Source organism: Etheostoma spectabile, chromosome 14 (assembly GCF_008692095.1).
Source record: "Etheostoma spectabile isolate EspeVRDwgs_2016 chromosome 14, UIUC_Espe_1.0, whole genome shotgun sequence".
NCBI lineage: Eukaryota > Metazoa > Chordata > Actinopteri > Perciformes > Percidae > Etheostoma > Etheostoma spectabile.
Window position 1 is genome coordinate 23,455,631 of NC_045746.1, and position 13,734 is coordinate 23,469,364.

The 13,734-nt window shown below is 40.4% G+C and overlaps 1 protein-coding gene across 2 annotated transcripts in view; it reads left to right on the plus strand.

Annotated features, from left to right (window-relative positions):
- bag6l (BCL2 associated athanogene 6, like) overlaps positions 1-13,734 on the plus strand; it is a 32,218-nt gene that overhangs the window by 1,862 nt on the left and 16,622 nt on the right. For both annotated transcript variants that reach the window (XM_032534858.1, XM_032534859.1), the window contains exons 4-13: positions 3,077-3,297; positions 3,392-3,463; positions 3,857-3,979; positions 4,986-5,170; positions 5,820-5,949; positions 8,210-8,413; positions 9,818-10,025; positions 10,496-10,558; positions 10,716-10,942; positions 12,723-12,801. In XM_032534858.1, the coding sequence (XP_032390749.1) occupies positions 3,077-3,297; positions 3,392-3,463; positions 3,857-3,979; positions 4,986-5,170; positions 5,820-5,949; positions 8,210-8,413; positions 9,818-10,025; positions 10,496-10,558; positions 10,716-10,942; positions 12,723-12,801 (1,512 nt within the window). The remainder of the gene's footprint in view (positions 1-3,076; positions 3,298-3,391; positions 3,464-3,856; positions 3,980-4,985; positions 5,171-5,819; positions 5,950-8,209; positions 8,414-9,817; positions 10,026-10,495; positions 10,559-10,715; positions 10,943-12,722; positions 12,802-13,734) is intronic.

Consider the following 13,734-nt stretch of genomic DNA (forward strand, 5'->3'; position numbering starts at 1 on the left):
TTGTTATGAATTGATACTATAAATAAAATTTGAATTGAATTGAATTGAACTACGATGTGTTATTGTGTAGCGTTGTCCCAACTTTGAAGTTCCTCTCTTCCTGTCAGTGTATTTAAACTCATGCTGGAAGCAATAAGTTTATCTGAACCTTCAATGTAAACAAAGATATTTTGGATGCCGTAAACACATATGCTTACCCAAAACCTTGTTGAGTCTTTCCCTCTCTCTGGGAAGTATGCCAAAGTGTGTGTGTAAGAATGTGAGTATGTGTTATGTGTTCACTTCCTCTCCTGACCTTGGTGGGAGCGCTCGAGGCAGCACAGTCTTATCATACAGCTGTTACGTCTCCCATCATCTATGGAGACAGAGAGTACTGCTCTGCCTGGAAAGGTTAAGACGTTATGTTGGACACTGACCTCAATGAGACCTGGCTACCACTGTCTCAACTTATATAGCATGAAGCTGGAAATACCACCACACTTACAACTTGGATGATTACGTCCTGGCAATCTGGCACTGCCAACCTGTAAAGCACTTTTGGAAGGAAGTCACTGATAAACTACTCTATATTGAACCGCAGGATTCCACTCTCCCCATCACTCTGCTTATTATTAGGTGACTTATCATCAGTCACACTTAGGGTGCTTACTCACCTACGTAATATTGCAAAAATCCGGAATATTCTTTCTAAAAATTATGCAAAAAAACTAGTCCATGCATTTGTTACTTCTAGGCTGGATTACTGCAATTCTTTATTATCAGGCTGCTTGAAAAAGTCCATAAAGACTCTTCAGCTGATCCAGAATGCTGCAGCACGTGTTCTGACAGGAACCAGGAAAAGAGATCACATCTCTCCTGTTTTAGCTTCTCTGCATTGGCTTCTTGTAAAATCCAGAACAGAATTTAAAATCCTTCTTCTCACTACAAAGCTTTTCATGGTCAGACACCATCCTATCCTAAAGAGCTCATAGTACCTTACTGTCCCACCAGAGCACTGCGCTCCCAGAATGCAGGGTTACTTGTGGTTCCTAGAGTCTCCAAAAGTAGAACGGGAGCCAGAGCGTTCAGCTATCAGGCTCCTCTCCTGTGGATCCAGGTTCCAGTTTGGGTTCAGGAGGCAGACACCATCTCCACATTTAAGAGTAGGCTTAAGACTTTCCTTTTTGATAAAGCTTATAGTTAGGGCTAGCTCAGGAGAGTCCTGAACCATCCCTTAGTTACGCTGCTATAGGCCTAGACTGCTGGGGACTTCCCATAATGCACTGAGCACCTCTCTCTTCTTCCTTCTCTCCATCTGTATGCAACCTCATTCCATTAATGCATGTCACTAACTCAACTTCTTCCCTTTCCCGGAGTCTTGTGCTCTCTCGCCCCTGTAGTCTTGTGCTCTCTCGCCCCTCTCCTCTCTCCTCCTGTTGCTTCTGTCTGAAGTCTGTCTGTCTGTCTGTCTGTCTCTCTCTCTCTCTCTCTCTCTCTCTCTCTCTCACCCCCAACCGGTTGAGGCAGATGACCGCCCACCCTGAGCCATGGTTCTGCTCGAGGTTTCTGCCTCTTAAAGGAAGGTTTTCCTTGCCTCTGTGGCCTAGTGCTTGCTCTTGGTGGGAACTGTTGGGTTTCTGTAAATAACATCGCAGAGTACGGTCTAGACCTGCTCTTTTATGCAAAGCGCACTGAGATAACTGTTGTTGTTGTTGTGATTTAGCACTATATAAATAAAATTGAATTGAATTAGGGCTGTGACATTTTAGTTGACAAATAATTGTCATACAAATATTTACGATTAATGATTTCATTGTCTTTTTCTGTTAATTTTATGACATGCAGTGGTGCTGTTTGGCTTTTCAACTAGGCCTTAACTTATAACCAATACAACTATAACAACTAAGAAGCAAGGGATCGCTGTGTTTCTGTGTCCTTTGCAGGATGGAATCAACCAACAAAGTTAAAAGAAAGATTAAAGCAGGTCATGAACTGTTTGCTGGCTGCACAGTCCCGCTCTGTGTGCGTGTCTGTATCAGCAGAACTCTGTAAAAAAAAGAAAAACAAGGAAAATAACTACTAACCAGATGTTCCAAAAAAAATAGATTTCCCATCTTTTCTGAATTTGTCCAAGTATCTCCTATAATTCAGCAAACACATATTTACCAAAGAGCACTAGTTACAGTATCATAAAGTAGACTTCGAATGTATTTATGTAGCGCTTTTCTAGTCATAACGACTACTTGAAGAGCCATTACATAATACAGGAACGATTCACACACTGTGGCCAATGCTGCCATACAAGGTGCCACCTACTCATCTTCATTATCATCAGATAAACATTCACACACATTCTAACTCAGCATCGGGAAAAATTGAGGTTTCAGTGTTGATCGAACTACCAACCTTCCGATTTGTAGGCGACCGCTCCACACCTGAGCCACAGCCGCATACAGTGCTGTCTTTTGGCCAGCATCACATTTTTCTAGCAGTTTTTAGATGTCAAGTTGGCCCAGGAAGCCAATTCAGTCAAGCAAGAAATGGGCTTTATTATTAATTGATCATTGATTTAACAATTTTAATTAAATGTAACCCCATCCTCTCCTTCAATTTGTGTATGATTTGTCATAGAATGTGTTTGGGTGGTGGCTGTTACCTGGGTGGTTTGGATCTTTAACAATTCCCCTAGTTTTTTTTCTTGCAGTGCCTTTAGGTTTCTGTACCAGTGATGTTCCTCGTCAGGATGCTCTTGATGATGCAGGAGGAGAAATTACTCAGTATTTCTTACTTTGGACGGCCACTTTGTGGCACCATTGAGCAGTCGTCTACCAATCAGAAGGTCGATGCTTTATTCCTGATGCTCTGCCATCGGTGTGTTACTGTAGTGTGTAAAAGCACTTTGAGAAGTCATGTCAGAAATAATAACATGGTACAATTATAAGTTACCAAAGCCCAGTTATAATCTTCTCATCCAACCAACACTGATAAATCCCGAAGTGTATTATGTATATGAAATGGGAAACGGCTAAATGAGAATGGCAAGAAGTTAAAAGTTCAACAGTATGTTATATAGTCCATTCCGTTGTTTCTTCATCAGATATGGATGGGAAGGTAATTCACCTGGTGGAGCGTGCCCCACCTCTGGCCTCCATGCCTGATGGTGGGGCTGCGGGTGTTTCCACCGGGGAGGCAGAGAACAGAAGCAGCAGCAGCCATGCCTCAACCTCCTCCCAGGGTGCACCACACGACCGCAACAGCTACGTGATGCTGGGGACCTTCAACCTTCCCGTCAACATTATGGACCCTCAGCAGATACAGGTGGGAATGCTTTATGCCAACCAAAGCTTGACTCCTATTTTTCTGAATGGAGGAGTGATTTCATGTTCTGTGACAGCTGGAATCTGTTTTGTAGATGTCTGTTCAGCAGATGATGGCTGGAGTCGGTGGCGCTGGAAGGAATGCCATGGTCAGCACCAACTCCGGGGTAAAGGCTCATTATTTCATCCATCTTTTTAACCTTTCAGTCTAGAACAACAATTGATGACAACTTCATAGAAACCGCAAAATATGGCAAAAAAACATTCGGAATGAAGTATTGTGGTGCTGCAGAGATGTCCCGGCAATCCTACAGACTTAAAACAAATTTGGTTGGTACAGATCCTCACAAAAATAATTTTTATTTTTTATTATAATTTTTATATTTTTCAATGAAAATGAGAATAACGATTCAAAAATCACTCCCTCAAATACCGTGAATCACATTGCAATTGCAATATCAGAAAACAGAATCGCAATTAGAAATTTTCGTCATATCGGGCAGGCCAACTTCAGTTTCCCTCTTCCTGTAAAGCTGACTGATATCTGTATGTATGTATAGAGCAACGGGTCGGTGGACATGCAGATCAACGTAGAGCAGTCGGTGCAGAGTGAGCCCAGGATGAGGCTGCAGCTGGCGGAGAACCTGCTCAGAGATGTTCGCTCTCTGATCCACAGGCTGGAGGTACACTGCACATGCTGCTTTTGGTGATAGCTTTATAACTACATATCTTAGTTAGGCAAGTCGTAGATCATTTACAGAATAACTAAGGCTATTTAGAAATGAAGTCATCAATAAACACATTTTCATGGGTTCTGTTAAGGGCTGTCCACACCAAGAACGGTGAAAGCATCCACACTGAGGAACAATCCCATCTGTAAACGGTGCCGCCAAGCATGGGCTGCACGCACCATCTGATAATACATAATACTCTTAATACAGTCAGCAACAGACGTTGCAATGTCAGACCGCATATTTGTGAATTTGGGTTGATCCTTTCTGATTCTTCTAGCCTCTTTCTTGCAACCTTTCTTGGTTTCTGTGACATGAGATATACTTTCAAAATACTAGTGATACTAACAGTCAAAACACATGGGCTACTGTCATTTTATAATAATAATAATAATAATGATGATTATAATAATTAAGCAAGCAATGAACAGACCCTTGCACCTCCCCGGATGTCAGGGGCACTGGCGTGCATTTCCGGAGAGTGCAAGGTGCTGGGAAAGCAAAGTTGGGATCACTTCCTGTGTCCACTATGTGGCATTAGACAACACACACTAAACATGCATTTTTTTGCTCAATATAAAGTGTAAAACACACATTGTTATGATACACATGATTTAAAAAAATGTTTATTGTCATTTAATATTAAAGAAATATCTTGACCTTGGTACTTATTCCCCCAGTATATGTTTTGTGATTCTGACTTTCAGTTTGGCTAAGTTACGACTTTGAGAAGAAGATGAGCGATTTTGGATGCAAAAAGTAAACTAAGGCTTACACAGAGTTTTTTCCAAACCAAGATGGGAACAAAGAACGCCATAGCAGTGCATATTTCCCCAGGAGCTTACTGCCGCGTCAGATGGATGCTTTCAGTGCCCACTTTTACATCACTTGAATGAGCCAACCACAGTACTGGGTGTCCATGTGTGTTTGTATGTATTGTGTTGTATTCATGTTGTAGGGAGTGTCCAGTGACGGTAGCCCCCACTCGCAGCCAGAGGTGCCTCAGTCCTCTTCCTCCACACCGCCCTCTTCCTCCTCTGTTAGAGGGGTGGTAGCATCAGAGCTCATGGACACCAGCTCTCTCCTGGCTCCATCATCCTCCACCTCCGCCCAGACCGAGGGGCCCGCCAACACTGGGCCCAAGTAAGTCAGAGTTGTAAACTCATTTTAAGCAGAGTTAAAGTGTGATTCTTCAGTGACTCCTCTGTAGTTCTTGTTTCACAACACAATCTATAGACTGTAAAAATAATGGACGTAGCATCAACAACGTCACCCATTGGTCTGTGGATTGCCGTTTTGAGCCTCAGGTTTGGCAATTTGGCCGTTGACATCTTTTTATATATATTTTTAACCGTAAGTGATTTTTTTACAGCAATGGGGGGAAAGAGAGGGGGAAGACATGCAGCAAATGGCCACACGTCAGACTTGAAACCTGAGTTGCTGCGTTGAGTACTGAGCCGCTGCATACCCAGGCACCCCTAAGCTAGCGTTATTTTTTGGTTGCAATGGAGCTGTGCTAAGCTAAACGCTAAAGAGGGAAAGTTGCTGATTTTCAACCTTTCTGAAGTGAGTCATCCAGTGAAGATTTACTGGCGGATAAATGCAAACTTCTTCCTTTTCCACCTCAATCTGTTTATAACATTCAGTCCATAAGGTTCCAGTGGATCCAGACATCATTACATTATCTTTCCAATCATAGGTAGGGCCCATCACCGTTACCTTGAAACAACTCAGTGTTGATCAGCAGGGCCTTTTGTAGTGCTGACTTGTTTTGTCCTGTGTTTGTCCTCAGTCACCCAAGTCCAGCAGAGTTTGTGGAGGTTCTCTCTGAAGTCAGAAGGGTGGAGGAGAGGTTACGGCCCTTCATAGAAAGGTCCCACTCAATTCTCATAGCAGCCACCTCAGCAGACTACAACAACAATGTAAGGAGGAAGTGCAATTACAGAAAACGGCAAAAAAACAAAACTCACATCACAATATGACCTCTCAGAAATGTAACTTGTTGATGTAGAAATGTAACTTGAAATGTAACTAGCAATGCATCAGGAAAACCTTTGTCACTCTGATCTGTAAATGCAAATGAGTATAAGCCATGTGCTGCGTCCCAATTTCATACTACATTCTAACTGTATACAGTATGTGTTATATACACGTTTTCATAGTATACTGTTTTTGCAGTTACAAGAAATCAACATACTGTGAGAAGCTTCTTCATTTCCTTTTTGCATCGCCTTATGGGAGAATGGTGTTACAACATTACACTCAAAACATTTATTTTTTTGGAGTCTGACATGAATTTTTCACATCTCTAGGAATACATTACATACAGTACAATACGCCTATTTGATTGCTTCTCGCTGGTCCCAGAAATCTTTCCGGTTTGCCATCCTGAAGAGTTCCCTTACTGAGAGGAAATCGGGGCTCTTATCATAAAATAAACAGGTAGTCTTTTAGTCGAGGAAGTCAAGCGTGGAGTGAAGATGGCCATTGCCAATTAAGAAGCTGTTGTCTTCCTGCTGTTTAATATTGGTCTGCGTTGAATCTACGTTGACTCTGTCAATACTCTAAGTATCGGAAGTGTTGAGGGGTTCTGAGCATTCAGATTTTAAGAAGAGGCTGTACAAAGTAAATTTTGTAACTTAAAAAAAACTTAAACTTATAAAGTGTAAAAAGAATTTGTATTGTCTGTATTGTATTGTCTTATTTATTTATTTCATTTGTACTGTTGAAAACAAAGCAAAGCAAGAATGTCTTTTGAAAATATAGATTTTGTTATTTAATCTTTATAAAATCTTAAGTAATTTAAAAGAAAGTATTGTTCATTTTGCGTTTATGTATTTCTTCTTATGCTCATTTACCTTTTGTATTTAAGTTGAGAAATACAGATTTCAAAATTTTAGTTTTTTTGCATTTTCCTCGATAATCAAGCAAGTAGAATCCTGGTACCATCATATCGCAATTGCCATGTTGTTCTTAAATCGTGCAGTCCTAGTTTACATTCAAGGCAAAAAGAAGAAGAATCAAAACTAAAAAAACATCAAAATCGAACACATCAAAAGATGTCAAACATTCTAAAACTTAGACACTTCTAACTTTACCTTTACCTAGAAATTGGCCAGATTTTTTTCTACACCATAATCTTCTCTCGCCTGATCTATTTCACAACAAGCTGGTCCCAAGCCAGTGCAACCACCCTGAAGACCCTCCACTCCATCTATAAGTAGTCTCCAACATTTAGGACAAGTGGACTGTTTATAAAATCACTCGCAGCTTGACGCCAGTAGCAGAATTGACAACAGTAGCAGAATTAGAAGGACCTCAACTAGGAGTGACTGTCATTCATTTAAGATTCACAAAAAATATTGTCGGCCTTCTCCATTGAAGGTTCAGTTGGTGACTTAAAAGATAAATACGTTTTTCTTTTGCTGAGGTTGTCACTGGCACCTATTGAGACTGTTAGAGATTTCTTGGCTCTGATTAGTTGTTCATTTTCACGCACAAACTTGCAAATACCATTAGGAGCACCAGGTGGAGGCAGAGGAACATGATTTTCCCATGCATTACTAAATCTCTGTCATGTGCTACTGTCAAGGCATAATGACAGTTTCAGCAAATATAATAAACATATTTTTTTTAAACTTACCTACTGAACCTTTTTTTAAAGCCACAAAAAATTGGAACTTTGTCCTATTTCATATCAAAATGTCCACACATTTTTCTTCTTTTGCCATGGTGTTAATAAAGTAGTTACAGGAGAATCAAGAATGCATTCATTCATTTGAATTGTTATGATTCGTCATTAACTAATGAAACTGTTCTGTAAAAATCATGAATCCTGTGACTACGTACATAGTAAAGAGTATTTTATAATGCTTGTTTTATGTCATGTAAAGGCAGTTTTCTGTATTGTTTACCTGCTCAGGGACTGAAAATGAGCGTTTAGCTAGTATATCTTTTTTAATATAATTAGATTTTGAAAAAGGGAAATTGTATTGAAATTTATATTTGTTGTACATGGTCCCTAACAAACTTTAAATAAATGAACACTGAATGGCTCCATAACCGTTTCTCTAATTTTAAAAGCCATTACTTATAAGGCTTTAAGAAGAGATAAAGTGTTAGTGTCATGATAAAGTTATAATTGCGCAAAGCTGTTTAAAAACATTCTGTCTTCTTTCACAGACCCAGGAAAGAGAGGAGGATCAGCGCATTCTCAACCTGGTTGCAGATGCTCTTCGTATCCTTGGCAACAGCTTAGTTGTCCTTGGTGAGCTGCGCTGTAACCTGTCAACCTCTCCTCCACGTCACCTGTCTGTGACTCGTCTGATGGCCCACTACACCCAGCCAGTCCTGCTCCAGACCGCTCTGCCACACATGCCCATTCCAGTAAGTTCACACCACTCTGATCTTCTTGCTGGAATAACGTATCATTTCTGTCAGCGTTTGTCTGTCAGTTTTGTTAGGAGAAATAATTATACCAGATTAACTTTAACTCAGAGAGAAAGTGAGTGAGTTATTTATTAAAGCTAAGATAATCTAATCTAATAGATCTTTTTTTATGCTCAGCTAATTGTGAATAGTTTTTGGATGTTTCTTGGGTTTTCCTAACCACACACAGGCTGATAAGTAACTAGGTATCAGCCCAAACAATGCTGTTAGTGTTACCTTCTATACTGTAGCTGAGTTCCTGGCTTCATTGTATAGATATTCAGTTAATTATAGGATCCCCATTAGCAGTATAAATACATAGATACCGCAGAAGCCGCTGTTCTGGAGCGATACGTTGAAAACCAGTTTTGTATTGCATTTTATCAAACTTAACAGACAAACTTTAAACGTGTCAATTAAACATGTTTACACATGTTTAATTCTGCTGTAAAGTTTGGATTTTTTAACATTTTAAAACTAAAAGGATTGACTCAAGGAACTGCAGTTCAGCTGCAGAGCTGCTGCTTCAATAACACACAGAACAAACATTATTTTTAGCATCTTACTGATGCTAAAAATATCTATCTATATCTAATTCCCTAAATAAAACTTTACCTTACACAAGCTAGCATTAGCTTAATTCAGTATCAGGACTTCCCTTAATCACTCTTGTGATTTTACATTCAACATGTTTGTTTAACATCAAAATAATCTAAAACACCTTTTTCATCTGTAAATTGTCAATTTTATTTATAGTATCTAATAACAAGAATAATCTCAACACACTTCACAGATAGAGTTAGGTCTATACCACACTCTATAATTTACAAAGACCCAACAATTACAATTGCTCCAAGAGCAAGCATTTATTGCTTGCTCTTGGGGGAATAGTGATGAGGAAAAACTTCCTTGTTGGCAGAAACCTCGAACAGATCCAGGCTCTTAGTGGGCAGGCATCTGCCAGTGCTGGTTGGGGGTGTGATGAACAGTAGCACATATAGTAACAATAAAGATGGAACTATGATTAGAAATGATAGTTGTTCATGGCTTGGCAGGGCGTAGCAGGGCATAGCAGGGTGTAGCAGGGCAGGACCATGGCGGCAGCTGCAACCATGATTTATGTGCCACCCTGATCAAACAAAAACTGCAAGTCAGTGAACATCCAAAAGTCACACATAAGCTTTTATAAATCTTTATTGTCAGAACGGGTCTTAAAGGGGGAGGCGTTAGATGGAGCCACGAGGAGATGCTACTTTCAAACCTTGGTAATGCTTTTGAACATTACCAACCCTGACTTTATGATGTCTGTTGTTTACATGAGTTGGTAATGAACCTTGATGTGAATACATCTTTGTCTTCCAGATAAACCTAGGCTCAACCGTGACCATGACATCAAACAGGAGACAGGCAGCTGATGGACATGAGCTGTCAGATCAGCAGGCTACAGGTCATGCACCTCCTCTTCAGTCACATGGGACCAGTCATCACCAAGGACAGGGAGGACCCAGAGTCATCCGGCTCACCCACCAGACCATGGAGCCTGTTGTCATGATGCAGATGAACATTGATGGTGTGTGTGCTGCCATGGAAAATATTCAGTAACCTCTGGTCCAACAGCTTTATTTTAACAGTGAGGTCATTTAAAAAAAAAAAAAAAATGGTCCCACTGCTGTAAAATCGCTACTATGGGGATTAACATCATCGCACGTAAAAAAAAAAAAAGGGCTTATTGCATTCACAGGAGCCTCAGCTTTCCTAGTCAGCCCCAATTTATGCAATTCAAGAGAGTTTAGGGACATTAGTATGCAGAAATATTTAAATACACCATTTCAGAATAGGCAAAGTAACTTGTAATATGTAGTAATTCGTACTGCATGAGAAAACTGAATGGTTTTTGCCACAAACTGTATGGGAGTAACAATAAGTGGGCTTATCTGTAAAGGGAATACTAGAAGGTACCCATAGAACCAGTTTTTATTCAGATGTCTTTAGGGTAGAACTGCCACTGACTCATGAAATTCTTCATATTGTGTTGAACAGGTGAGGCAACTGCTGAGTCTCAGGTGGCAGGACAGCCAAATAACACAGGGACCGGACAGTCTGGTGAGTCCTGTGATTCCGTAGTTTGTTGCTATTGTAATAGCTGCCAGCTCCTTGCAGTTGCAGTAATTCATTTTTTTGTTATACTTTGGCCCAGAAGAACTTTGAGTGGACACACTTAAATATCTGTTTTTGAGGACAAACCTCTCTCTGTATTAAGGACTGCCCCCTGAGTTCATGCAGGCCATTGTGCAGCAGATCTCCCAGCAAGCTGCTGCCATGGCTGCTGCAGCCTCAACAGGCAACCCAGCACAGTCCACCCACCCTGCTCAGGCAAGGGTTGTCATCACCAGACCCTCTCCCAGCATTCCTCAGCCTGTGGGAACCAGGGGAACCACAATCAATCTGAGGGCCACAGTCCCCACAGCTGCTCAGCAGCCAGGACAGGTAACACCAACACAAAGTGGATAGAGAGCGGAGATTTAGCAATGTCTAGGGCTGCAACCAAAGATTTTCATATTGCATTAATCTAAAAGTTATTTTTTTAATTATTCAATTAATTGTTTGGTAAAAAATGGCAAGAGCCCAAATTTCCTAGAGGGCATGGTAATGTCATCAAACGTCTTTTGTCCAAGCAACATTCCAAAACACAAAGATATTAAATCTACTATCATGTTAAGATGTTGAAGGGTCATTTATTTATTTTTTAATCCCTATTGTCTCATACTTTGTTGTCTAAGTGGTCTCACGTTTTCAGCTATATCCCCACAGCGCTGTGGAGTAAGGTCTTGCACCTCCACACATACTGTACATTGCAGGATAGAAGCAAAAATCCTTTGGGGTTGTTTGCAGTTCTGTAAACCAATCATAATCGTCCAGGGCGATGCTAAGCTCCAGACGCAGCTATTTGCACCCGCAATAGAAAATGCCACATTAGATAAGATAAAATATTATCGTCTGTGCACACAGAAACAAGTTAACAATAAAAGTTAAGTTAACAATAAAAAAAAACATAAAAAACTTAAAATGAAGTTAACTGTTCAAACGTGAACGTTTGTTGTTTCTTGAAACTAACAGAGCTTTGCAAGGCGAGGGGCATCTGGCGGAACATGTGGCGATTATCCGGTAAATGAATTGATCCAGACTAGTGTCTAAGTGACTAATGTAAACAAGAATCTTTGAAATCTGTTCTTTATAGCGAGAACGCTTTAACCAGCAGCTGCGAACCGGGCTGCAATGTAATCCTATGGGGCAAATGTGTATCGTCAGTTTTATCCACTAAAAGTGCTTCATTTAGTTGCTGACATGCTCGGATTATCATTATAAGTGTCTGACAACATTTGGAAAGGATCCATACAGAGATAGACCTTTTTGTTAAAGAGTAAGATCCTTTTTTTAAACCAGAAGCGTGTATAGAGCCAGCATATTTCCACATGTGAATCGTTGAATTAGGGTTTATTTCAATCAAACCAGAGTGGTGATTGTGGGAACAGTGGAAAGACAAACCAAGGTGGATTTTGATAGTTTTATTTTGTTTTTGTCCACTTAAGTTTGTTTCAAGATGATTAAATTACTGTTTATTTAAATGGAGTCTGGTGGGGGGCAATTGCTAGCTTACCCACTAGAGGGTGTGCCCTATGTAGGCTGAGTTTTTGGCAGCGGCCCGGGTTCGAATCCGTCCTGTGGCCCTTTGCTGAGTGTCATCTTCCGTTCTCTGTCTTCAAGCTATCATATCAATAAAAAGCCAAAAACACCCAAAAAATAATCTAAAAAAAAATGGAGTCTGGTGAGTTTGGCAATAGCGATTCTGGGGATGTTCTCATATATAGACCAAGGGTTTTACTCTTTGAAAAAAAGTTCAATCTTTGCATGAGTCTTTTCCATAATGTTGTCAGACACTTAAATATAGTTTATTGCTCGTTAATGTTACATTGCAACTTGTTTCTTACTTAATACTGGACCAATTTCAGAGATTGTTGTTCCCATCAGTCACTTAGACACAAAAACATGGGAAATTAGGTTCCAGGTTAAAAAACAAAAACAAATTTACCCTTTAATAAATGACTTAGAAGAACTAAGTTATCAATAGTTGCCATTAAATCTTTAATTGATCTACTAATCAACTAATTGTTGCAGCTCTAGCTACGTCCTACAGTGTATAGTATAATACAGATGAATAAACCATTGTGCAATGAGTGTGAAGCTGCTTGTAAATCTCTGTGAGCAGAGCACAGCTCCGGCCCCTTCCTCTCTCACCCAGATGATCAGCGGTCTGGTCGGACAGCTCCTGATGCCGGGCCAGCCAGGTCAGTGGATAACAAGCTCAAATCAATCACAGCGACATTGACTCATTGTTGTTGTCTGTTCCATTATACTGTAGTTGTGTGGAAATGCACATGTAAAGTGTAGATTGATTTTGTAATATCTGTTCTGCTACCACAAAATAACCACCTAACTTTTACAGCAAATCAAATGTCAAACTACTGACTTTTAGTGCTACACCGATGAATTGGCGAGGTCGATATTAACTTATTGCAGATATATGTAGACCAATAGGTATATAGGACATTTCTTTACAGAATTGTAGTACCAGGTTTGAGGATATTTAGAAACAGCTTCTCCACTGCAGTCTGTCCACCAGAGAGCATTGACAGTTAATTTATTTTCTAAATTGTGCTTGTTCTCGGTCACAGTTCATAAAGAATAAATAGATAAACTAAGGTATTTGTATCAGGATTGTTAGGTAATGGTGATATCTAATTTTTGAACTCTGAATATGAATATTAGTAGACCTCAGGACCGTGTTCTGTCTAATTTGGTGGTGAATGGTACGGGGGTTCCACAGGGGACTGTGCTGTTTCCTTTTCTGTTCACCTTATACACCACAGACTTCCAGTATAACTCAGAGTCATGTCACATACAGTTTTCACAAAAGGTTTTCTGATGACTCTGCAGTTGTTGGGTGTGTAAGGGATGGACAGGAGTGAGAGTACAGAGCCCTGGTGGATGACTTTGTAGAGTGGTCTGGTTAGAACCGCCAGCTGCTGAACATGGATAAGACCAGAGAGATGGTGATTGACTTCAGGAGGAAGGGACCGGCTCTGCAGCCCCTTTTGAATCCTGGGAAGAGACGTGGACATGGTTGAGGAGTATAGATACCTGGGTGTCAATATCAACTGCAGGCTGAACTGGAAAATCAACAGCACTGCTGTTTACAAGAAGGGGATGAGCAGACTATT